The 27,960-nt window shown below is 34.5% G+C and overlaps 1 protein-coding gene across 3 annotated transcripts; it reads right to left on the bottom strand.

The window, feature by feature from the left end:
* Positions 1-65: 65 nt before the first annotated feature.
* On the bottom strand, positions 66-27,960 carry LOC140750460 (coronin-2B). Of its 3 annotated transcripts, none has more exons than XM_073083996.1 (13): positions 27,619-27,756; positions 24,413-24,584; positions 23,161-23,358; positions 16,686-16,802; positions 14,041-14,190; positions 10,819-10,983; positions 9,927-10,133; positions 9,480-9,584; positions 3,378-3,515; positions 2,930-3,032; positions 1,620-1,789; positions 719-874; positions 66-351 (listed from the first exon to the last, which is right to left on the bottom strand). In XM_073083996.1, the coding sequence occupies exons 2-13, from the start codon at positions 24,425-24,427 to the stop codon at positions 211-213; spliced, it is 1,665 nt and encodes a 554-aa protein (XP_072940097.1). In that variant the 5' UTR covers positions 24,428-24,584; positions 27,619-27,756; the 3' UTR covers positions 66-210. The 3 variants fall into 3 exon arrangements, with proteins under 3 accessions (XP_072940097.1, XP_072940096.1, XP_072940095.1); XM_073083995.1 differs by having other exon boundaries at positions 67-351; positions 24,413-24,570; positions 27,619-27,960; XM_073083994.1 differs by lacking the exon at positions 24,413-24,584 and having other exon boundaries at positions 68-351; positions 27,619-27,960.

The raw sequence follows: 27,960 nt of genomic DNA, 5'->3' as shown, positions 1-27,960 counted from the left end.
TTGGCCCGTCAAAATTTCGGTGCCGAAATATCGGCGACCGGGATGACGGTGCTCGGGTGACGGACGTGCAGTGGACAAGAGGCTGTAGTAAATGTATGTATCCTACTTCGGCGCAGTCATTAATTATGGTGGCGGTGGACAAACGGCCTAAGTCAGTGCGACCGTGTATAAGCCAAACGAGCAGGGCACGTAAAAGCGGGTGTAAGCGGCTTACGCGGAGTTCTCGCGCGTCAGTCGCGCTTGCAGCGACGCTACATGCTGCTCTAGTTCGCGTACTCGCTGCTGACTGTTCTGTAGCTGTCGCTTCACGATCCGAAGCTCCTCGCCTTGCCGGTTGAATGCGAGGCGCAACTGGAATTTGAAAAATTAGTGTCGTCAGCAAATTAAAAGACATTGATATGTAAAGTAATATAATCGGGTCTAAGCCTTTGCCTAGACCATGCTTAAAAATAAGTTATAGTTTTAATAATCAACATACGCAAATCTTACATAGGACCTACTCTAGTTTATAATAATAGATTTTAAATGTAATGATCGCTAAGCGCATGCTTGCGTATTTATACAAGATGTAACGGTAACTTTTTCTAAGGTATGTGAAATTCATAATTAGATTCGGCATGGATTAGTCACTAAATCGCCTAATCGCCGTTATACGCCGTGTGTCTAGCAATGTATGTAAAGAGCATATTATGTGTAAGTGTAAGTCGTGTTCCCAGACCTCGTGTTCGGTGGCGAACACGTCGCCCTGGTTGATCTGCTTGTAGAGCGGCACGGGCTCCGCGTCGCTCGCGTGCTTGCCGAACATGCGCTGCAGCTGGTGGAACTTTGTCGTCTGGTTCGCGCTCGTCTTCTGCGACTTTTCGGTCACTTGTACCTATGGAGATGTCATTATATTTACTAACATTTAATAAGCTACAATTGTAAATGTTTAATACATATCCAAACATACTATGAAATTTGTAGTTACATATTGTATATTGAAATTAATTTCAACTTTTCCATATTTTGTCGAAGCAAAATCAATTCGGCTATTTCTTAAATAGCTATTTATATAATCTTGCCAGGGATTTTGACTATTTACAACTTACGAAATTAGGTCAGATATATTTTGGAGATTCCGTAACATGTGTAGAGTGTAAATTATCAAATGCCTTGAAAGTTGAAGTAGCGCTTTGTAGTTCTACTCTGGTGGCATCACCACGACATCTAATAACACTAATACCTCTAACACTTCTGTTATTATTAGGCAACAACGCATCTATTGCTAACCTTAGGACCTACCAAACTGCAGCGCTTAACAGTTCCGTTATGATATATTTAAGCAAAGTATCTGTAACCTATTTTAGTTAGAACTCTAATTTAACCTGATAAGCAATTTCTACGGGCATCTGTACCCACTTATTGTCAGAAGAATTATATATGCATGTGTCAATTACAGATGTCCATGAGTGGTATTAGCCATCAGCAGGATATACGCACATTAGATACTTGTATATTTGTCCCTGTAGTTACGGGCCAGAATAGGGCTACAGTATCTTTGTCTGTCGTAAGAGGCGACTAAAATGGGCCTTTCGGGGTCGCGGGTGGTCAGAGCGGTACTTGTATATTATAATATGTACCTGCGGCGCATCGCTATCGCCGTTGTCGTTGGCCCAGGTGGCGAGCGGGCGGTAGTCGGGCGTGGTCTCGCGCGAGAGGAAGGCGAACTTCTTGCGGTTGTTGGCGTCCTGCGGCTGCAGCGCGGGCGCGTCGCGGTTCGTGCGCGGCTTGTGAGTAGATATCGTCACACCTGCGTTCAATAAAAATATATTTTACTTTACTTGTTTTTAAGGTGGTAGAACCCTTTGTGGTTCGACTCCAGCGGCACCACCGCCACACCTATTTCTACCTCATAACAGGAGTGTTAGGCGCTGCTACTAACACCAGTATTAAGTTCTGGTTTGAAGGGTGTGGTAAGGAAGACATACTTTTCCGAGGCATTCCAGCTTAGTCCTCAGGGGTAGCGGCGCATCTATGTCCGACCTCAGTTAGGAATATTTAATCCTATCTGGGTTTGATTACAGATGTTCATGGGCGGCAGTAGCCACTTACCATCAGGTGAAATGCATTCTCGTCTGCTACTCCAATATTATAAAAAAAATAGTAAGTTCTTATAATGTTAAATTTCTTTTTTGTTTACCTATATAAAAATATCTAAAAATTAATATATTATTATATAACTTTTCGAAAACAACATGCACACAAACTCACACGATTAGTGACTGTACTTTTTCTATAACGTAAAATATAAAATCGTGTTTTGGCTTTATCATAAATAAATTTAGCAGTGGATTTTGTAAATATGTAAGTATTTAAATTTTGGTGTTAATATTTTTGTCTGTTATATTTTTATGGCCACTTTTTTAATATGCGTGCTATCTCATTGTTAGCAGAATAAAATTATAGGAGTTATATTTAAAGTGATTAATATCTTATTATTTACATCTAATATATACTAATTAATTGATTTGTGGCCTTTTTTTACCATAGAATAATTATTCTATGGTAAAAAGAGGCCACATTTTACTTGAAGTGGTAACATGACATTTTAACATGAAAATATGCGAATACTACTAATTACAACAATAAAACGATGAAATCTCAAATAAGTCGGACTTTTTAAAGCTAACATAAATTTAGTACATTATTTTTTATTTTAAATTAAATAAATACACACATATAGCTATTAAAATCCATACGTACGTCCATAATACTGATAGAGAAGACGATAGAGAGAGAACTGAGTAACGGTCTGATGAAACAGGGGTCTTGAGAAAATACCTCTCGGCAAAAAATATATAATGTAAAAATAAATATAATAGAAAAAAATCATAAACACGATTACATATAGTAAGTACATTTACGAAGTGGTTTTATATTAGACACTTACCTGTTTTCATACTAATAAGCAAAGGAGGGGAGTTCATTCCACTCAGCCAATCCTTAGCACTGAGAGCTGGCAGAGGCGCTGCTGTATCGGGGTAGAGATCTTCCTGCAATATTTTTTAAATAAAATACAGATAAATTTTACAATTTTCAAGCTTTCTACGAATGTATAATTAGCTTAGTGCTAAACTCATAAATTATAAGGTTCTACTAAAAACAACAGAATGAACGTCAACAATACGCCGTGGAAGTTACATAACTTCAAAAATTACAGTGTTTTAAACTTTTCATACAAAGTTCATACGAATTAAGTTTGCGTTTTTAACTTTACGAATTTAGTACTATACTATATCCATTCACGTGAGTAGGTCAATATTTTTTAAGTCATGTCTAATACGCAATAATCACTTATTTAGACCATACATGCTATATATTGGTAAATAAAAGCTTACCTGAAAACAATCAGACTTCCGCGGCACAATCATCGAGATAGGTTCGCACAAGCCTCGCGAAGTGTGCAGCTTGTAGAATCGGAACACCTCGCACACCGCCGTGTTCACCCCACGCTTGGGCATGAAGCCCAGCCCGCGCTGCAAAAAACATAAACTATAACACTGGGTACACTATAAACAAGATATCTTAATATAAGGTTTTTTTTGGAATCAACATCAATATTTACATAGTGCAAATGTGAATTTTCAAAGTAAATTTACGTGTGCTTGCTTGTGTTGGGAGGTATGTGTGTGTAAGTGCGCGCGCGCCTGCATGTGTGCATGTCTGTCTGTCATTAAGGACATTGGATTGATTTATGAAATTAAATGGAATATATGTGGGAGAATGCTTCATTTCATATATATAAATATTCCGTTTTTAAAATCACATGATATTAATTTCGAACTACCGCTCCGTATTAACAATTGGCTACCTGTATCATGGTATAAAAAAGGGGCGCGCAACTGTCAACAGATCAGAAGTTGTCCAATAGTGGGCACGGCACGGTGGTGCTCTGAACTGTTTGGTGTTTTGCTTGGGTGTTATTGTTACTATGGTGGCATTAACGCTTATTCATTTAATTATTTTAACTATATTTTTATAAATATTGGTTAAATTAGTTGAATCGAAATACCATTGTAGACCTACCTACCGGCGCGCCCACATCAGAATCGGGATAGGATACGCCCTTTTATTACGTAATAGTTTTAAAGTAACGGTAACAGAAGATAATCAACCGCGTGTATAGGAAGTGTTCAACTGAAGAATTTATCGTGGCTGTACTCCTGACGACAGTTTGGGACGCGCAATGGAGGCGATATTGACAAGGCCTTCGACATTGGAGGAGCTGTGTGTGAAACACATGACGAAACCGGTTGCGTGAGTAACGTGTACGATTAGTCTAAATATTGTAATAATTTTATGTGCATTATTTTAGCAAGCGTGTGAAAGCAACCGCAAGCTTGGATACCGCAAGCTTGGGTATGAAAATTGAGGAGGTGGAAGGTGGTTAGCATCATCCATGTTAACTGTCTACGTAATTAAGACTCATTTGCGCCGAGATTCATTGGCGAACGATTGGCGCTCCGGTATGATCAAACCAATGGTTTTTATATGTTCGATTGTTAAACTTGCTATTTTTTGCTTTTTGAAAGTTGTTAAAGATTATAAGAATCACTAATATGAAAATGTTTGGTTATGCGCGAAGAAATTAACAATCATACGTGTAGGTACCGACATTTTTTTAGAAATGTTTTGGCTTTTTAAAATATTCGAGTAATTTCAACTATGCTTTTCACAGTTTCGTTACTTATAGCAACGCTTTAATAGGCGATGCTCAATAAGTAGATGAACAATGATCATATTGTTTTAAATTATTGCGCTGCAAAAAAATATTTTACGATTGTGAATACAAGTTCTGATATCTACCCTTTTGTATGTACCTATTCGTTGTAATGCATTTACATTCTTAAATAAACTCCGTCTTAAAATAAAACTAGTCACAATGGAGATTATTATTGAAGTAAAAGGTTTGATAAATCAGGTAGCATACTTTTTGCCATCGCAATTCCATGGCCGTAAATTTCGTAAGTTTTATTTCTAGTTTCACCTGGAACACCGTGATAGTGAGATATGTATTGTGCTCATTGAAAGGTGTACTCTCAACCAGCGCTTGTCATTTTTAGTAGGATGCTATCTAATAATATTTACCTAGCGCTTGTTCCCAGAATCTGTAACTAAAATGAAAGCTGCTTATTGGGGGTTTTGTAACAACACTTGACTTGTGATGGTCGTAGACGTGGACCAAAATTGAATGAAAATGTAACATTTAGATTCTGGTGGTGAGTCAGTTAGTTGTTTATCGGTAAGCGACTTTGTGCTCTTACAAATTTGTGTATTTAAAGTTATTGATAAAGGTTACAATTTGCGAAGGATACATTAAGGTAAAGCTGAAGAAAAGGAGTTTGGTAACGTTCGCATCACTCCAAATGGTGTATTGGACTAGGCAAAAAAAAAAGGTGAATTAACGTAAGTTATAACTTATTAATAAACATTTAGTCTTATGTGTTTTTCACATTGTTTTGTGACATAATGTGTAACTATTACTTGCTATTCACTTTAAAAATTGCAGAAGTAAAGAATAATGGTGCAAAGCTGTAAGCATTTTGATCGGTCAAATGTGTTTAAAGGTTTAATTTAATAAAGACAATTCATCAGCCTCGCTCGGAGTCGATCAAGTATTTTTAATAATAACTTAAAGTTTGAACTTGTTTTACAGTAGTTTAAATTGTTATTGGATCTTCTTTCTTATTTTGTGTCATAGTAAATAATACCTTTCGAGATGACGTACATCACGATCCTAGACTTTACGTGTGAAATTATATTATGTTGGTACCTTTCTGAAGTCAACTATACCATCATGTAATCTACCTAACAATCTAAACGTTTTAATTATTCATTGACATGAGGAGTTTGTTGTTATTTTATTTAGTTTTGTAACTGTGCAGATGACGACATTACGTCTAGATATACGGCTGTGGATATAACAAATTCAGAATATTCACGCACGCAATGTTTATATTATACGAAACAATTCGGCGTGTTTTTCTCCTATTCATAATTTTGTCGTCGTTACATACGAGTAGATAAAGGGTAAAGGTTATAAAGGTGGTAGAAACTTTTATGGTCCGGCAATACCAATACCATACAGCAGTGTTAGGCTCTGCTGTGTTGAAGATATTGATGGGCCTCAGTAGCCACTTACCATCAGTTGGACTGCATGCTTGTCTGCTACTTCTAAAATTTGGTTTAAAGTTTTTGTGTGTGAGCGAGTATTATGTATAAATCAATCCGGGACGAAATAACGGTATTTGTAGGTATACTTATTATTCTTGCAAATGGTTAATTACAATAACTTTTGGAAGTTATTCACAATTTCTGGTGATAACAGATACTGTAACGTATGTGTTATATTAAATTGAAATAGGTAATTCTATTATTATCAGATATTGTACCTATTGGAACTCGCGGTTCATACCAGAAAATATTATTTTGTGTTCATACTGTTTCGACCGCTGTTTGTTATTCTACTAATTAAAATGTATATCTTTGCAGATTTATAAGTCAAAGTCAGGTTCGGACGAGCAATTATATACCTACTGCAAGTTCTGATAAAATTCGAAAAAATCGAATACTGCAAAAAGAAAAAGAGACAAGAGTACATACACTACTGTCAAATTGGACTCTGCAATGTGTGATCATTATTGTGTGGTAAAGACTTTGTTTGCAGCAATGCCTATCGCACAAACGAAGGTAATCAAGGTAAAAGTCAAATGATATAAGGTAAATAATATAGTAGGATGACTCCAATAACTTTTTACGTTTAATGACCTGGTTTTCGTTGTAATGTAGCTGTGGACTTCGGAGTGTTATTTCGTTGGCATTTGACGTCATCACATGAACGGTACGAACTATAGCTCATGTTATGGTAAGGCAATAGTATTTTAAATATTTTATTAAGAATAACGACCACGGAGTACTTGTTGCTCTGATATTTTCTTTACTGTATGTAAAGTTGACATTAAAACTGTTTTGAACGTGACAATTCACTTTATTATTATTTTCACACATTTGTGTTGTAGACATCAGGTTTTTCGGTTTGAAATTAACTTTTACTTTTTTATTTTTATGCTTGTTACAGCTTATTTGTTTACAGTTCTAAATACAAAAAAGCACTCGTGCATGGTTTTGAGCAGGTCTCGAATAGTTTCTTATAAAATTCTGTCATAGTCAAATGAGCTGACTTAAAAGGCATTAATGATTTTCAAGAAATCCTGTCTGAGATAGTCAGACACATTATAACAAATTCAGTAAAGGAAGACATCGTGAAGAACTACACATCGGGAAATATATTCTCAAGGGTATCTGGAGTCTCTACCCAGTGTACGTTTGGCGATGCAGAAGACTATGCCATAGATTTAAGCGAGCCAAACGAAAAGATCTGTAGATTTTACTCTCAAACCATGAACGAAACGCGGAGCTCTCTCGTTATATCGTATATAATTATTGACTATACATATAATGTAATGTGTTTTCAGACTACGAGAACATGTGCTATGGAAAGTAAACTATTTGAACATGTCAGATGACTGTGAACCCTGTGAAGCAATGACAGTATCGACAGTCAAAAATCTGGTAAAAACTTTGTGTTTCTCTTGAGTACCTGCGAACTTTGGAACGGTATGTGGATTGTAAGTTCTGTGTTATCGGGATTGTCTTGCATATCGATGATTGTCTGGCCAACAGTCACGTTTATGTTTGATAATAACCCGAGTGCCATGTGATTTGGCAATTCTTTTCAGGAAATAATCAATTATGTACGTACGCTATGTGACTTAGCGAATTTATGATGTCATGAGACTTGACATCAGCCATGTGATTTGGCAATTCTTTTCAGATAATAATCAATTACGTACGTACGCTATGTGACTTAGCGAATTTATGATGTCATGAGACTTGACATCAGCCATGTGATTTGGCAATTCTTTTCAGATAATAATCAATTACGTACGTACGCTATGTGACTTAGCGAATTTATGATGTCATGTGACCTGACATCAGCCATGTGATTTGGCAATTCTTTTCAGATAATAATCAATTACGTACGTACGCTATGTGACTTAGCGAATTTATGATGTCATGTGACTTGACATCAGCCATGTGATTTGGCAATTCTTTTCAGATAATAATCAATTACGTACGTACGCTATGTGACTTAGCGAATTTATGATGTCATGTGACTTGACATCAGCCATGTGATTTGGCAATTCTTTTCAGATAATAATCAATTACGTACGTACGCTATGTGACTTAGCGAATTTATGATGTCATGAGACTTGACATCAGCCATGTGATTTGGCAATTCTTTTCAGATAATAATCAATTACGTACGTACGCTATGTGACTTAGCGAATTTATGATGTCATGAGACTTGACATCAGCCATGTGATTTGGCAATTCTTTTCAGATAATAATCAATTACGTACGTACGCTATGTGACTTAGCGAATTTATGATGTCATGTGACTTGACATCAGCCATGTGATTTGGCAATTCTTTTCAGATAATAATCAATTACGTACGTAAGCTATGTGACTTAGCGAATTTATGATGTCATGTGACTTGACATCAGCCATGTGATTTGGCAATTCTTTTCAGATAATAATCAATTATGTACGTAAGCTATGTGACTTAGCGAATTTATGATGTCATGTGACTTGACATCAGCCATGTGATTTGGCAGTTCTTTTCATGTGACACGACCATTTATTTACACTATAAGACACCGGTTATGGGGTTAACCAATTAAAGTTACGTGTTTTGTGTACCATGAGATTTGGCTTAAATTAAAATTTGGTGGTTAAAATTGAGACTATATTATCCGCGAATCTAAAGTAGTTTATCCACTTCTTTAATATTATTGAATTTGATTTTTTTAAACTTTTGTTCGCGAGCCGTAACGGCTGCTCGTCAGAATGGCCGTGTGGGAGAATGCTTCATTTCATATATATAAATATTCCGTTTTTAAAATCACATGATATTAATTTCGAACTACCGCTCCGTATTAACAATTGGCTACCTGTATCATGGTATAAAAAAGGGGCGCGCAACTGTCAACAGATCAGAAGTTGTCCAATAGTGGGCACGGCACGGTGGTGCTCTGAACTGTTTGGTGTTTTGCTTGGGTGTTATTGTTACTATGGTGGCATTAACGCTTATTCATTTAATTATTTTAACTATATTTTTATAAATATTGGTTAAATTAGTTGAATCGAAATACCATTGTAGACCTACCTACCGGCGCGCCCACATATAATGGATGTAAATATTTCCTTATTACATTTTTTTTGTAAGGTAATTTGTTTATGACGAACTTTATAATTATATATATAATAAGGCATAATTATATATATAATAAGGCCTAATCTTGTTTAAGGTTATATTTATGAACTAAATATTGCAGTGTTCATAAATGTAAATTTATTTTATCAGGGAAATTCTTACCTGTGGATTGCCTGAGAGGAACTGGTTGAGAAAATGAACGTAGGGCTGCTCGTCGACCACTTCGTAGTATCGAATATTCCCATCGCCTTTGCCGGCGAGATATACCTAGAAGAATATTTAAAATTTATTAATCCCAAAGGATACTATTTATACACAATAACAGCCTAGTGTTCGTTCCTTAGTAATTTTGGTCATCAATGTGAGAGGTAATGGGCTTGAATCACTTATTTTTGATTTTTCAAGGTTATCAGATTTTCTCTGGAAGCGAGAAGGGTTTAGACCTAAAGTCCACACTTTTTATAATCATATATGCTTCCAAGGGTATAAGAGCTTATTATACAGCATAACTTAAACTGATGTAAGGTATAAATAGCAGAAATAGCATCGCCGCACTAACTGCCAACTGTTCCACTACTATTTTTCCTCGCATATTCATGGATCACTTACCATATTGGTATCATAATCGTAGTACGGGAACACGACTCCCGACGAGCTATCGATGGTTTCGCAGACGAGCGGTTTGGTCAGGTCATGCTGGTCCCACACCGCGTACTGGCGGTCGCTGTACCGCGAGAAGCCCGTGGTGAGCACCCGGCCTTGACTGCCGAGGAACGTGCATTTGGACGCTTTGGTGCCCGTGTGACAGGGACCCTCCTGGGAAATTAAGAAAAATGGTTGTATAATGTCTTCATCTATGAGAAGATTACAAAACAATTTACATATGTTGACAAAAAAGTCTTTATTATGTAACATTATGAATAACATGTCTATTGTGACATAACATTAATTGGGCTGTATTCACAGTCATACATAAAGATAGAAACAAACAAATACACGTCATATACAAAAACTATCAAACTCAAATCACTGGTTAAAGTCAAATTTATTGAAATTTTTATACGCCATTTGCAAAAGAAAACCATAGACATCTTAAATTCAAGCTGAGAATAAGTAATTACTTATTTACTTAAAAAAGCTACAAGGTTAATAAATCCTAAGATTTTTTTCGGCCACTTCTTCGTTTTTCAGTCTCATTTCACACATTTTGCAAATAATTTTGCAGTAATAACAATAACGACATTGGTGTTAGGCGCTGCTGTGTTCCGTTTGGTGTGTGGTAAGGGAGATATACTTTTTCGAGGCGTTCCAGCTTAGTCCTCAGGGGTAGCAGCGTATCTGTGGCCGACCTCAGGTAGGAATATCTATTCCTATCTGGGGTTGATTACGGATGTCCATGGGCGGCAGTAGCCACTTACCATCAGGTGGACTGCGTGCTCGTTTGCTACTCCTATATTATAAATAAAAAAAAAAAAACAAAAAAACGACAAGTACTACTTACCGAGAGCACGATCCCACGCCTGGGCTCGATGACGCGCAGCTTCTTGTCCTTGCACGTGGTGGCCAGCAGCGAGCCGTCCCGGTTGAACGACATGCAGTAGATCACGTCGCTGTGGCAGTCGATCACCTTCACCGCCTCGCCCTTGCCCACGTCCCATACGAAGATCTGCAAACAATGTAATGTAATACAATTTTTTAGAACTAATGTTAAAGGTGGTATTTTTTTGGCGGTATTTTTTTGGTGGCTATCGCCACACTCTGATTTTTTTTGAGTTTAGTATTCACTTTGGGATTATTATAAATGTTTCTTAGCAAATTAGTTAAGTAGACGAAATAAAAGTTAAGAAGAGTAGTTTGTAGTTGGCTAGGTGTGATAACACCTTCTCATCATCTTATAGCAAATTATTTAGATCTCTAATGTACAGATAGTCAGGTCATAATTTATAAAGGGTTCCGCATTGAACTACCAAGGTTTATGTGATATTTGATGTGAAACATCTATAGCCGCACGTAAAACCGATTTCGTCGCCACGCTATACGATGGTATATATATACAGTCTATATGCAGTAGTGTGTACGGTGTGGCGACGCGTCGCCATACGCAATCGAATTCAATAAATAGTCATCGTTATCTGGAAAAAAATCGTAATATTTTATTTTGACATTATGACATATTTAGTTCCTATCACAATATGTTCTTTTCTGCATATTACTTTCACAAAATAATGTCGATGTTTCACATCTGCCAGGCGTCCCGTGACGGCTCACATTTTTTTTTATATTGAATGGATAACGTCCCGTACATATTTCATTTCATATAATATTTCCATAATTATTTCTTGTGTAAAAAGTAGTGTCCGACCGAAAAAGGGTTTCAGCCGAAACCGAAACCGAACTCTCAGTTGGTTACTAGTAAAAAGTGAAAACACAGACATGATATAGTTACAGCTTTGCTAATGTTTACATTACGTCATTAATGTGATTGAATCCGCTGAGATAATCCAATTAATCTACTTATTTGTGCAAACGTAATCGAGATAATCCACCAACAATGCCCCATTGAGAAGATCTACAAGTTTAAAGTAATTTAAAATGGATAAATCTATTTCAAAAACAAATTACATTCAACGGGTTTCTAAGCTTGTAATTGGCGAATGTCAAATGGGATGGAAAAACACTGACTGCCTGTGACAAATCGGGATAATCCAACTACAATGCCTTATTGGGAAGTTATACAAGTTTAGAGCATTGTAAAATGGATACATTTATATTCTATTCCGAAACAAATTTACATTTAAAAGGTTTCTGAGCGTATTAAAAAAGTAGTTGGCGATTGTCAAATGAGCTAGATAAACAATGACTGCATTTGACAAATCGGGATTATCCACCTGCCACGCCTTTCTAACGACCCGCGTGGCGGAGCGGTCACTATACCTGACGCGCAGAGGGCCTCGGCTTCGATCCCCGGCCGGACATACATGATGAATGTAGGTTTCTGGGTTTAGGTGTTTGTGTATTTGGGGCTGTGAGTGTAGAAAGCACTTTTTTGGGAAGATCTTACAAGTTTATAATATGTTAATGTAAAACGGATATATTTATTCCAAAAACGAATTTACATTTAAAAGATTTCTAAGCGTATTAATTTGTAATTGACGAGTGAAAATGGAATGGAAAAACACTGACTGCCTTTAACAAAGCGGGATAATCCACCTACAACGCCTTTTTTGGAAGATCTACAAGTGTAGAGTTGTATAAAATAGATAATTTTATTCCAAAAATAAATATTATATTAAAAGGGTTTCTGACCGTATTCAATTCTAGTTAAAAATAGGTAAATGGAAAGGAAAAACATTGGCTAACTATAACAAGGATTTGCGTAGTGTTTATGCGATTTCCACGTATTGAACTCAAACAGTTACATTCATACAGTTAGCGACGCGTGAATATCGTCATAAGCTAAATATGAAAGCAATAAAGGTTTGTTATACATTTATAGGTGAATAAACGTGGAATTTCTGTCTGTCACTTCTATAAAATTACCCGTTCTAAACAAAAAAGATTGCTTGGTTAAACAATAGAAAAACAAGGCGACACATACACATTTTTTGCACATGTATTTAATGTTACATACATACATATACATCGCAGCATATGTATTTATTAATAGAAGTATTTTTACGCGAAAAACATACTTTTGTAGTATTCCTGAATAAAAATTGTAGACCTACAACTTATATTGTTACGTTTTGTTTCGATTTTTAAGTAGACCTAACGCACCTTTCCCCGGTTTTCGGCTTTGCAGGTCATGTTTCTACCACTTAACATTATAGCTATAGGTGCAAGCTAATTTTAAGATCTCTATCGACTATACACTACTGAGTAGCAAGTTGAGACCATGCTTCAAGTGTAGTATTATAATGTGTATAAAAAAATCATGAATCCCAACATGCGGAACGGACAAGACTATAATTTCAATAGAGCACGCACTGTGGAGCATGAAATCGGTCATGTCGGAACACTTAGTGCGGACTCGCGTGGCTATCCACCGTCCGTTGGTGACCGTTACACGCTGATACGATAACGCCTGACATTGATCGAGATCGGTGTTATCTCAAAACTGTGTTTTTGATGTATTTAAGTAACTAAAGGGCGTTAGGTAGGCATAGGCATATTTTATTATACATAATGAGTGATGTCTATCTAGTTTCGTTAAATAAATTAATATTAAATCTAGACTTTTTGATTTTGTCCATTACAATTGGTTTTTATTTACTTACTTGCAATAATATGAGTGAGGAAAGCGTAAGAATTGTTTTTTTATTATAATTTTTAATGTCTCATTACCTGATATATTATAGTTATACAAAACTAGTTCTAGAATGTTAATCTACTTTTGGCTAAAAAAGTAGCTTCTGCGAGTATGTTATATGGACGTTTAATTTATATAACTTCAAGTATTTGTTTTTATTGTGTAAGGAATGAAATTAAAGTTCGTTACTTAAATCTTTAATTCACCTTAAATATATAGTGACTATTTTATTAAATTTAATAATAAATATAATCCAAGTTCTATTTACTTACTCCGGTAAAAAGGACGAAGATGTATTTTGAATTTTGGATCAATAGTAAATTGGGTTCAATGTAAGGGACACCAGAAACATTTAAGTTTGGAAAAACATGCGTAACTTAGAAATAAACACAATTAATTGTTAAGAAAACATACCAAATAATCGAATCCGGCGCTGAGCAGGATGTTCTCGGCGGTGGGGTGCCACTCCACATACGCCACTCGCCGCTTGTGGCCGTGCAGCTCCACCAGCCAGTCCGTCAGGTGCATGGACAACCCGCCGTCCGGGATGTGCCATAGCTTCACCTGGAAACAATGTGACATAATGGACGTCATTCCTCTGTCGTAAGGAACAGGGTTCAATCCCAGATTTTAAATTGACGAAATTATTATTTCTTTTTGTATCATTTTTCTCTCTTTTCGTTTTCTGACTTTGAAGAGATTTCGGATGCTTAAGTTAAGACTTATTGCTATGTGACACACAGGTACTACATTTATGTAACCTGCGCTGGACTTTAAGAATAAAACAATATATTTTAGATCTATTGGTACTAAGTCTAGAACCTAAGCAGATATTATGCACTTAACTTAGTGTTTATTGAACTTTATAGAGTTTAGTATTCGACTTCCCAAAGGAAAGAGATTATTAATTAGTATATTACATTATATTTTTATTGTTCTCAACATAAATCACACAGTCACATTTATTAATTTTGTTACAAGTAATTAACATTTTATACTTATCAGGTACAGTAACATAATTATATTATTTATTTGTTACGTAAAACGATCATATAAAGTAAAATTATAGCATGTTGCAAGTCAATAAAAAAACAATTAACACACCTTCCTCATAATGTTGTAAGTAGTCTATTAACACACCTCATTGCCACATCGTATAAAATATTTAACTTTAAAGTATTCTCGCAAATTTGTTTATGGTTGCTCTAAAAAGAGAATTATGCTTTTTAAAGTAACATAAACCATATTATTAGCTTCTTATAGCAGCATCACCAACTGTTGCTGTCTTATAGCAGACATGTATACTTCTTTTTTTTTAACCATAAAATAACGCCTACAACTAAATTAATGGCATGTAGATAACATATGATAGACCTACATAACGGTTAATGGCACAATAACATCGGAAAGTACTGTTAATTTTTAGCAAGACTAACACATGTGGGTACCAATTTAGATCCCAGAAATAATATAATATAGCAACACATCTGTTTCATTTTACATAGGAGCGTTGTTTTTCTTTTGCTTAACTGATGTCCATGAGTCCATGATTCCATGATATATGGGTCGAAAACTGCCTACTACAAAGTTAGTTCAAAACATTAACACTAGGATGGCATGTGTCAAAATGGGCATATTAACTTGTGACGACTATAGTCACTTTTAACCATTATAAATACACTTTTATACATGAACTTGTACATTGAACGTAATTTACATACAAAAGTGTTGTTAATCCATACATTGAGTTTGAGTGTACGTGATATGTGCAAACCATTACCGCTTTTAATCAGTATCGACCTGCGACTTATCAGTCACGGTACCACTCGAGTACGCGTTTTTATTAGATAGGCAATAGTATTGTAGAGTCACCCTGATATAGAGTGAGAATTCATGGAGCTATTTTTCTTATAATAGCTATTTTGTTAAAAAAAACGCAGTATTTTGCGATTACTGTTTACTTAAATAACCTTAATCACTCCCACAATTTAGACGAATCCCACGACATCTCATATATTAAAATCCATCAAGCCGTTTGGGATGTAAGACTTTCCAAAGAATGAGACATACATACGCTCGAAAATACATTACCCTCTACAGTCGGTAAAAACAAATCTAAATTGGATCAATGGTTCTAGAGTGAGAAGAGGACAAACAAATAAAGAATTGTTCTATACCTTCCCAACTTAGTCCTCAGAGACGCATCTGTGCCCGATCCCAGGTGATCGAACACCAATTCTATTTGTTGTTGACTATAGATTTCTATGGACGCTAGTGACCACTTACTACAGGTGGACTGCATGTTCATTTGCAACTTAAATTTCATAAAAAACCGAACATAGCGTTCTTGGTAACGAAATTTCTGCACATGTTTATGGAAATAAAGCGACAATCGGGCATGTCGTCTCTATATTACGTACCTACTTAAACGCGCATAACACGCATGAGGGATTTGTTAAAGCATAATAATCGTAGGTAACGTGAACTCATAATTGGATATTGAAATACACCACATTCACGATAGATATCTAAATTATATATATTTTTTTATTTGAATAGTAAATGACCTTTCAGTCCATCTGAAGTAAGTGTTCTCTACGGCCTGTGTACATCTGGAACTATGCCAGTTCTACTACTTTTAAGCTTAAATAATGTAAATATAAGTACAGTTTAATATTCGGCCTAGCAGATTATCTTCATCTGCTAGGCTGAAAATGAACTAAGAACTTACATTGATATGTCACAATGAAGTCTGGCAGTAAGTCAAGTCGTACATTAGGTTAAATTTATCACCTGTTATCTTATAGCGATCAATTGACAGTAAGTCAGATGCGACCAAGGATATCACTATGTAAATTAAAATATGTAAATTTCCTAATACATACTATTCTTACTTCTATATACTCGATTCTTATGCCATAAGCTTATTTATAGCCATAACACATAATTTTAATAACCATGTGCGAATATTAGGATTTAAAACCGGCAGTTAACTGCCAAACAATTTACTACACAAATGTCACCCTAGCAACAGTAAGAGTTCAAAACAAGTCCGTTACCGTGCAGTCGTCGGAACATGAGGCGATGATGTTGTCATTGAACGGGTTCCATTTGATGTCGAGCACCGGGCCCTTGTGTCCGGTCACACGGCTCGCGTTGAAATCTAGGCGGCCCGTCTGAAATGACAAGTAAACTGTTTATAAAAGGAACAATGGTAAAATCAAATCGTCTAAAAGAAAAAAAAAATACGTGTGGCACTCGGAGACTGCCGCGGTAAAGCTATTACATAGCATTTTTTATGCTATGAAAACGCTCAGAAGGAATTCCAGAAATACAATACATTCTTCCATAATCATCAACATTCACATTAATACATCTTTATCCACTATTTTATCATATCTATTTTATTATATAAGACATTGCAAATATCAGCTATAAAATATACTTCACGTAATTTTAAGATTTCCGCACGGATTATAAAAAAATGTGTATTACTGCCATCTGTGTTCAAGTTGACGAAGCAAGGTTATCAAATAAAATAATAAGGAATGTAAAATAATACTTTATTCAATTATATCCATATTTTTCTATTGACAGTCAACAACTCGGTTGCCTGGACACTTGATATCCAACAGTCCTCCACCGCTATTTTTACTTACACCACCAGGGGCGCCGGCAGCATTTGGTCAAGGTGACGGCGCACCTGTATGCCATTTTCAGTTCTGACTTCATAATGGAGTCTACCTAATCTTCGGATGACGACTCCGAACTCCCATTTTACTCCTGGGTTGGTGTAACTGCGGACTTGTACCTTATCACCTTGTCCGAACTCCTTCGTTGGCGGTGCATTGTAATGTAATCTGGATAGTGGGGCGGATTTCTTAAATAAGGCATGCATATAGGTTCTTACCTCTCTGCTGAACATTAACTGATAAGGTGATAACCCTTTTGTATTAGGTGTACGTCTCAAGCGTGCCTTGACAGTTAACAGTTTATCAAATAAACTTCCGCTCTTGCCGATATAAAAGAACATTCAGGTATTAGCCGATTATTTTCTTTTTGTACATTCAAAAATTTAAATTTTAGCTTTGTATATATTTCTTCAAATTCGTACCTGTATTTTATTTCCTCTTCTAAATTTTCTTCTTCTGTAAGCCATTCAATTTTTTCTTGAATCGCGTAGAATTTGTTCAAATTTTCTTGTAAAGAATTCAGTCGTATATTTATTTCTTCATTGTCAATTTTTTCTATTCCCGAAATGTAATTTTCGGTTCGTTTTATTAACCCACGTAATGTGGCTCGTATTTTCTTATTGTTTTTTAGTTCATTCGACATCTCGTCGCCAATATCAAATAAAATAATAAGGAATGTAAAATAATACTTTATTCAATTATATCCATATTTTTCTATTGACAGTCAACAACTCGGTTGCCTGGACACTTGATATCCAACAAAGGTGTTACTTATTTTCGTTACGGAATTTCTCGATTCGGTCGCCGCGCTCAAAGCCCGCGATAAAAGCTATGCAATAGCTTAAAAACATGGCAGCCATGCTTCTTTATTTTTGCACAGCTCGGATAATTGATAATTAATCGATGGGGAAAAGGTCCTCGAGTGGCGACTACGTTTAGGCAAAGGGTTGTCACGTAATCAAGACAGTGGAAAGCCGTTGGATTCAGAAAACTAAGGTGGGTTAAACTAGCGTTAATTAGAGTAGGTCTATGTCCGGCACTGGACCTCAAAATGCTGGATGGATGATTTTTATTATGTTATTGTAGTAACAAGCGTGTACGCAGGCAACAGGGCGTTAACTGGTTAAATCCAGTAACATCATCTTAGATTTCTCATTATTATTATCATCAACTATTATTTAATTTATCGGCGTAGAAAAACATAGTGAGTAAATAGATATGCTTGAGAAATGTACAAACTATTTTCAAAAGTCTTTGACTGTGGTGTGTCACGTGTGTAAGACGTTCAAGAGAAGACTTGGGCCTAGCAATGGGATAGTAATGGGTTGCTGCAAACATTCACCATAATTTACATATTACTCGCGTGCATTGCCGTGAAGTTGTTTTCTATTTTTATTTAGTGTAAAAAGTATCTGAGTTATGACGAGTAAGACCTTATAACTTTTATGAATGTTTTTTGTTGTTGAATGTCGAGGCAAAATTTCTTTAACCGTATATTTTTGTACATTTTAGAGATATCCATGTTACTTTTGAAGCAGTCACATTGACGTAGTGAGGAAATATAATGTGTATTTGAAAAAAAGTACTGATTAATTTGAAAATGAATGAATCGATTATTAGGGGCATTTGCGAAAAGATAGAGTTTGTATGAAATGAAATGTTTTATCTGTAACACATCCACGTAACACATAGTTGTGTTACATTTGGAACGTGAAACAGACATAAACGAAAAACTTAATATAATGTAATTGAAGTTACAGGTTGATAGCTTTATCAAATCAATTACAGTAAAATATAACCCGAGCTATTTTAAAACGGTATCATACCTCTGTCTTACATCGCGAAGCTTATTTTAGATCAATTACAGCGTGTAATTACCCTGCGATTCGATACGAGCAACGGTTTAAAATCGTTGCAACAATAACAACAAAATTAAACGGCTCGTTAGATAGAGCTCGCTAAGATTGATAGTTGTCTTAAAATGGGAGACTTATTGGGCAGAGCTCGAATATCATATTATAAATTATAATTATTTTAATTATGTAAATAAAACACAAACATTTAATGAAGTTCCAAAGTCGATAAAACCTTATTTATGTCCATAAATGTGTCTGTTAAATAGTTCAATCCATATATTCTCATCTATATTGATATTGTAACGTTAAGTAAATTCATAAAAGTATACCTAATGTTCTTTATTTATATTTCCGTACACAAGTTCAACAATTTATGTTTGAGTTCAAGATCACGTCTACAATAGATAAAATTATATACTCCTCACGTCACTTATAAGTATGATCAATTAGATATATAAGCAATTAAATTCAAATTTGCTTTATTTCCCTAGTATGTACTTTGAATTGTTACTATTATAATACGGAATATTAAGTAGATGGATATTACAGCTTTTGATATGGTTGTGTTGTGTATGATATATCACACATTAATAACAGTGGTATAAACATGCTGCGTTATTGTCTAATGACTTTAATTCACAGATAATAAACTACGTGTGACCTCCGTCAATACTCAAATAAAAAATAGCACAGTAAATAACACATATTTTTTAGCATAGGATGGAGTTGCGCGTATTTGTAATATTTACTGTGGTCTATTGGTCCACGTGCGGTGGTATAGTACGCGTAAAACTGCCAGTCCGGCTTTCATACAAGTGTTAGAAATATATCAAATTATTTTATTAAAGTATTATTTTCATGATGTGTTATTTTTATAATGATAAGTTCTTATTTATATATTCACTGGCTGGTACGATTGTATGAGTTAACATTAAAAAAGAAAAAATAACGATATTGATGTTTGAGTTGTATTTTGCGCGGGAATAATAAAAGTTGTAAATTCAAGAAACTGTTTTATTCCTTCACAAGAAAGAAAAGTTATGTGGCATGTCCATATCTCAAATATTAGAGAGGTTATTTTCGATTTAAGAAACAATCCGATTAGAATTTAATAACATTAGAGATGCAAGGCAGATGCGAACAATACGTGCTAAAAGTGACACGTCGCCCCACTGTGATATGCTAATCAATTGGCCGTGATGAATGCCTAATGACGCAGTTCAGACAAGGTCGATTATAGATTTTATTGTTACTTTTATGATGAGAGTTTCACACTGCATATAAATGCATACGCTTTTTCTGGGCGGCGCGTAATAAATCATTTAAATGCATTTTAATTATTATGTTCACAGCGACCTCACTTTCCCTACGTCTACTGTCTGTTGAGAATTTTCATATAATCTGCATAAATAAGCATTGACAGGTCCTTCCTGTCTGTAATGTCAAATAATGCAATAATCTAACGTATGTTATATTAACGTTCGAAAAACCTAAAAAAATATTGTTAAGGTCTAATGTTGTAATTGTATTAATGTTATAAATTTCTAATACCAACTGCTGAAGCAATTTGGGCAGAATTTCCATATAAAAACTAGCTGACCCAGCAAACGTTGTATTGCCATATAAATAAAAAAAAATTAGGGTTGTACTACCCCTAACATTTAGGGGGATGAAAAATAGATGTTGGCCGATTCTCATAGATACCGGATAAGCACAAAAAATATCATCAAAATCGGTCAAGCCGTTTCGGAGGAGTATGGCAACGAAAATTGTGACACGAGAATTTTATATATTAGATAATTTATATGAAGGATCCATGGAAGGATACATAATTATATAAAACATTTTCCAGGAAAAAAATATTGGTATTTTAACTGTTGTCTAACAATCATAAACTAAATAAAAGATTTTTTGAACCTTACAACTTTTTGAACCGTCATGGTTGCACGCAATTTTATGGCAACACTGTGAGTATAAAATCTTTTAAATATGACAAGAATAAGTATCCATGTCCATCCGTGTCCATTAATCCTGGTTATTACTATATGCCATAAAATACATGCCAAATTGAGAATCGTTGTTACGCCAACCTTCTTATTCACAGTGTGCGTAGTATTTTTTAGGTTGATTCGTTTTGGAGACTGTTAATATATACTTAAAGGTAGTGGAAAAGGCTAAAGGAATTCCCGACCGGAATACCAAATAGGTATGTAACAAATAGACGGTCCCAAAAATTAAAAAATGCTATGTAGATTATACCGTTATGGATGTGCCATAGACGTACTCCCTAAATATCATTGGGTACATCATAATTCATAATCATTCGTACATGACGTGTACATCGTTTTTGGATTGATTATTATTATTCAGATGATTTTTTATTTAAAGGTAGGGTACCACATATATAACCACAGGTCGACATAATGGTCGAAAGATACAACATAAATGATTTCTGCAATTTTAATCTGCATGATAGAGAAAACATAGGTCCAGAGTATGAAGTCATGGGTGAGATCATGTTATTGCTTACAAACCTCTTTAAGAACCTTATAAGTATACCCATATTTGATTACGATGTCGCAAATGGACGGTAATACGTGTATACAAACACTTGTAACGTACAAATATAGTACAATGATGTAAACGTACACTTTACGCTTTGGTGTTCGTTTGTTATGTGGAAAACTAAGCACATGGCTATGCGTTGACTACATTTATTATTAAGTTGTAATCCGATTTTAAGTATATTTTTAGAGATGAAAGATTAAAATGAAAGTTGTTATAGCTATATTATTCAAAAACAACGTTTAAGTTTATGATATGAAGTGCCTGAACATAGTGCAAGATTATCTTTAGACTAATTCCAAAGGAATTCAAATATCAAATCCTTTTTGGACTACAACAAAAACTAAATGCAAAAGTCTTTGATAATTAGCCACTGACAAATCGTAAAACCTGTATTAAGAACGCTAATTCTACAAAATGCAAATTTAATTCTATTAATTTGAAAGATTTTGGTCCAATGAACATAATTTATCACAATAGCTCAGTTATTGAAAAAAAAACTATCTTTTAACATACGTAGCAAATCAGTATATATTAGTGAACTATTCTCATGAAATCCTCAAGAAAGAAGAGAAAAGTCTACGATAGAAAATAATAATGAAAACGTCACATCAGCGCATAAAACAATACGTTGATGTAAAGACAGACGTCGTGTACGAGTTTAGGCACGCTCCTTGGTTTATTCATGAAAACAAACTCACTTAGTGTATTGGGTTAACGATGTTGGTGTCCCGCTTCCAGCGAATATGGAATTAGGACAAGTCGACATCGGCCAAACAATCCACTTACGGAATTTATTGTCCATTATTGTTCGGTACTAGTTTGCGTATTCCAGCTGTTTTCCGTACGTACAGTGTTCAAAACGGAGTTTCATGAAAATGTGACGAAAGTAGCTATCAAACTGTAACTTATGAAGTACCTATAAAAGTTTATATGATAAAATGTAATTTGTTCTTTCTGATATTTTTGCGTACATTTTCCGAAGAAAGTGTTTATAATTTTTTCATAATCTTTTACACGCACGCGGATCACAATTTCTTGAGAAGGTAATCGAGAACTATCGAATTAGGTTTCCTTGAGATATTTTCCCTCAACGTTAAAATAAACAATTATTAACGCAATTTGTCAATACGCATGTAACTACGAAAATCAGAGATGTGCGCTTGACGTTAACAATATTAATTTTATATTATCATCTCACAAAACGCAAATTATCCTGGGACTTGTACGAGTATATCTACATACAAAATTAAAGCGCAGTTGCGATTTAAATGGATGACTTATAGTAAATTTCATACGATTTTCTGTTTGAAGGGCACGTTAAGCCATCGTAACCTGTTATCATTGGATATCAATCGTTGATTATTGTAAAAAGCCTTACCTTAAAAATACACATATATAAAATATACAAAGATACTAACATGATCCAAGGGTAGAACAAGGAAAGCACCACCACCAGCGACTTCGGTGACAATAGCCACGAATTTGGGGTTCACCGCGCAGAAGTTGGAATCATGTGCGTTCCTCGTTATCTTTATATTGTCGTAGCATCTCTCCCGTTTGAAGGAGACGCCGTACACATGGCGGAATTTGGAGCTCCTGACGCCACGGAACCATACCTGAAATGTCGTTGGATATTATGATCGCTGTTGAATGTGAATAGTAGCCAGGTGAAAACAAACGAAACACTAGAGATAGTGTCCATAAGTAATTGTATATTTTTATTGCAAAAGTAACCTACGTACAACTGATTGATACATTTATTAGTAAATGTTTAATTATTTACTTTATAAACTATGACAATAGGTATGTAATTGTAGTATGTATATCTATAGTATGGAATTAAACTTTGTTTTTTTACGAAGTAGGAGGACTAGACCTTAAACGGTCATAAGTCCTAACAAGCGTGACAAATTTCAATAAACCTTTACTTTTCATTCAAGCCTCCAATCATATCTACAGAAAATTACTATTTTTTAGGTAACCAAAACACCAATTTAATAGATTTTGAGAAAGCATTTCGAAACTTCACAAAACCACACTAAGAGAGAAAACTGAGACATGTTCTTCTTGTGCATACAATTACGAAAACTAAAGACGAAGATACTAATTACTGCACTACTCTTTCTAGTGGATCGTGAGAACAATTTGTGGAAAGATCTTAACACATTCATTCACATGGCGACTATTTCTTGCTAATTTAGGCAAGTGAAGAATCAACTGACTAAAAATATGTACTTTTAATGTTTAATTTAAACTATTATGGTCATTTGCTACTTATATTATAATATAGTGTCGGCCATTGACCTCATTCGTTTATTTGCATGCCACATACACTTGGGCGGTGAAACAATGTACTCCTGAGAATAGAGCCCAATTAACTAAATTCTTACTACATTATGTAACGCTATATTCACAATTATACGAATGTTTCAACTGCGATATATTGTATACTAAATGTACACCTTGTAAAAAACAAAATAAAACGGAAACATAACATATTATATGATATATTTTATAGACTACAAAAATATTATAACAAAATTTATTGTTTTACTATTATCTTCTAGAATCTTCTTGCCAAACACAAAGAACCTGGACTTCGCATAAATATCCTTATTTACTAAGCGCGAACTTAAAAGTAAAAAGTGCAAATAAAGTTTAAAACAATACCTGTGAATTAGTCATGTCGCCGTCTCTACCTGGTGCGAAATCAAGGCATGCACTACATTAGAGTCGCACTCCAAAACTATGTATACAGTCTGTGCATCTTACAAAATATAACCATGTACACAAGTAACATAAAACTCAGGCGCCCACAACATCACGAACTGCAAAATAAACACTGAAAGTTGCAAAGAAACAAACAACTTTGAACATAACAGTGAAATGAAAATAGATGTGCAAATACTATTTGGACTATTACACATAGTGGTCACTACATCACTGACGATCTGTGCTTGGCCGTATGAAATGGTAATTGTCAGTTATTATGACAGAATTGGCGCGTGTCTCGAGCAGAAAAAAAGAGAAATGATACATTAAAATGCTGCGCCGCCGCTGACTCTATGAGAAGTAAAAAGTAATTTAGAGAGATAAAGCGATAAATATCAATTGAACATGAACTGAAATAAAACGTGTGACGAAATTACGTAACAAAATTTGAATATTAGTTACTTTCTAGTCCGTGGGCATTATATAAAACGAATGTTTTGCCGAATGATGCATCAGATTACATGGCTCTTGACTTCATAATTCATAAATTAGCATTTCACTGATGATGATTGTTTGATGAATAGAAAATTTTATTTACAGTGGCTCAAATTGCCCGTTATTCACATATTAGAACATCATCTTGACCATACATATTGTATTCATCATGCTGTTTGATTATTCAGTGTAGACAAATGAAGACAGATGATGTATGTATTGCGTTATTATTTATTACGATTAATTAAAACTCCATTAATATCTAAATAATGTTAACACGCTTTAGCAGTTTTTTTTAAATTATCGTAATTAATTTGTTTCACAAATTCCATCTTAGCTCTTTTTAATTATTACTTTTGTAAGCCGAAAAATACGTGAAACAATCGAATGATATAGAATTTATTAAGCAATAACGTAAACATTTAGGCATTTTCGTTGCATGCTCCAGTAAGAGTGTTACATGTTGATCACGGAGCGTAACAGAAAGAAACAACAATGCAAGAGCTTCTAATTGTTCGCAGGAGTCCAGATACGGCCGCTGATGTTGCGTCACCGACAGATATGATATAATTAATGCTCGTGAAGTATGAAGACAGGCGTTTAACAGTAGAGCCGAGGGTTTTATCGAATAAAAGTAATGACTGGACATCGTAGTAATTTTTTAATTTATCCGCGGCATTTGATGATTGTGTAATGTTTGCGCGAAGTTTAAGATAACCGACAATTTTTAAGGCATTTCACAAAACACATAAAACTTTTTTTGCTTATTCTAAAATTGGAAAACTATGACAAGATATTTTTAATACGAAAATACCTGGTTCTGGTAAAATACGAGGTTCTAACGTAAATATTGTACAAGTCATTGTAGATAGAGAGGAAAAGAAAACTTGCGTAAATTCAAATGGTACAGATTGGTTAAATTTCATGCTTGTTTATTATCTTAAGCAGGACCCCATTAAAAACTTAACAGTAGATAGAACTAAATAACTAAACTCTACAAACAATTAACTAAAAGAAATAAAAAAATCTTCTTAATTTGAGACACTTGAACTGGTAGTATCAGCTTTATTAAATACAAATCCTGCATAGGTAGAATAGAATTTGCTGGCTCAAAATTAAGATAAATAATGTATAGGTAACTAAACTAGGAAAATATTTTATTTAATTATATGAGGTCTTGAACAGTCAATTTTAGTAAATAGACTTGAAGCCCATCTGTCCTAAACTATTCATCATGTTTATATCCTATTGAAAGTTTTAAACATAGAGCAGAAGTCCCCCAAAAAGGCGATCTCAGATGCAACACTTATTCTGAGAAGTAAGAATAGTTTTTAATACAGAAGAAAGGTGTGCAAACACATGAAATGTTGCAGTTGACTAAAAAGAAATCAAATACATTTATTGTATAGTATGAGTTTACTAGAAAGTAAAGAAAGACTAATTCCTTAGTATTACTTATTCTCAAGAAAATTATCACTGACCCTTAAGTTTTTCTAGATATGTTTTTCAACTCACTCATTTTTCATTAGTATCATCAAAATAGTAGGTTAATATAAATAATCATTCCTTATGACAGAATTTTCTAAATATTCCTCCACTGTCCCACTCACTGTTCATTATTATTATAATATTTTCTATTTTATTTAAATTCAGTATTTTATTTTTGATTGAATTGAAACCCCAACATGTTACATAATTTTCTTATTCCTTATTATTTCAGGAAAAACCAGGTTCTTTCATCAGTAATAAAGAAAACTTCTTAGCCAATTCACCTACATTCAGTTGTGACCAAACAAATCGTACTTAGTGCTTTTCTTTTCTACATACTAACTTTTAAATATTGAGAGTGAAATACTGAAATCAGGTATTGTTAAAACAAATTGGAGTACCAACAGTTAAAACAGATTGGAGTAGCAAACGAGCTTGCAGTCCATCTGATGGGAAAAGTAATATATCTCGAAAAACTTTCAACATTAGATATATGTAATTATTTTCAGGATCTACTAATCTTTCTTTACTTCCTGGAACTCTCTACTCATGTGGCCATCCATGTCATGAAGTTAACATTAACACACTACTGTACCTTAGTGGGACAATTATAAATATATTCAAAAATACATTGCTCATTGTTTGTAATGATTATAAATATATATTATATTTATTGATAATTTAAAATAATAAAAATGTTTGGTACTACTTTAGAAATCATGAGGTTGGCGTAAACTAATAAACATACCATAATATTCAAGAAAAAATTTGTATGATATTCCTTTTTATGCATATAAAACAAGTTTATAAATGAAAACTGGTACCAGTTCTTGAATTAAAATAGACAATGTATTAACTATTACAATTTCACAAACTCATGCTGCAGATATCCCGGCTTATAAATATATTTGCGAAATAAATAAAAAGCAAATAAAGCAATGCAATGACCACTACGGTAGCAAAAAATAATAGTATAATTAATTAAAAGAAATCCGCTAAGTGTTCAAAATAAACAATCCATGCTTCGATAAAATAACACGCCAGAGATAAATAAAATTTACTTTGTCTTCGTGGAGTGCAGAAGAGAAATCTTAGTGAGCTATAAAATTGCCGATCGATATTTTGAACTACAAAGTGACATAATTGGTACATTCGCAAATACTTACTTCCCAAAACCTTACCTTAGTCGCAGGTTTATTACACGCTCTAACATCCACAAGCGCGCTATTCTTTGCGGGACTCTTCTCGGGTATTATTTCCAAACAATTGATTTCTCTTATCGTTTCATCTTTTACAGGAGGCATATCCTTCACACAAATACCAATACAAAACCTTCTGCAGTTAGCTTTTATTTAATATCCGACTTTCCAGCTACTTTACACAGAAAAAACCATCACACAGGAAATATAATCATAATTTGATTCAAACCGTAAACGACAATCTCGTCCGCGAATGTGAAAATCGAAATGAAATGCTCTTTAGCTAGCTGCTAAAACCGAGTACCGACTCTACAGAATTACAGA

Source organism: Epargyreus clarus, unplaced genomic scaffold (assembly GCF_041222505.1).
Source record: "Epargyreus clarus isolate Ecla_fem2 unplaced genomic scaffold, WU_Ecla_fem_2.2 ptg000019l, whole genome shotgun sequence".
Classification (NCBI taxonomy): domain Eukaryota; kingdom Metazoa; phylum Arthropoda; class Insecta; order Lepidoptera; family Hesperiidae; genus Epargyreus; species Epargyreus clarus.
Note: the sequence above shows the minus strand (reverse complement) of the source record. Positions and strands in the feature narration are given on the sequence as shown.

Coding starts and splice junctions, on each gene's coding strand:
- LOC140750460 (XM_073083994.1), bottom strand. CDS start 27,741: ATGCCTCCTGTAAAAGATGAAACGATAAGAGAAATCAATTGTTTGGAA. Junction 9,585..9,926: donor ACGATTATGATACCAATATG/GTAAGTGATCCA, acceptor ATATTCTTCTAG/GTATATCTCGCCGGCAAAGG. Junction 1,790..2,929: donor GCTTATTAGTATGAAAACAG/GTAAGTGTCTAA, acceptor TATTGAACGCAG/GTGTGACGATATCTACTCAC.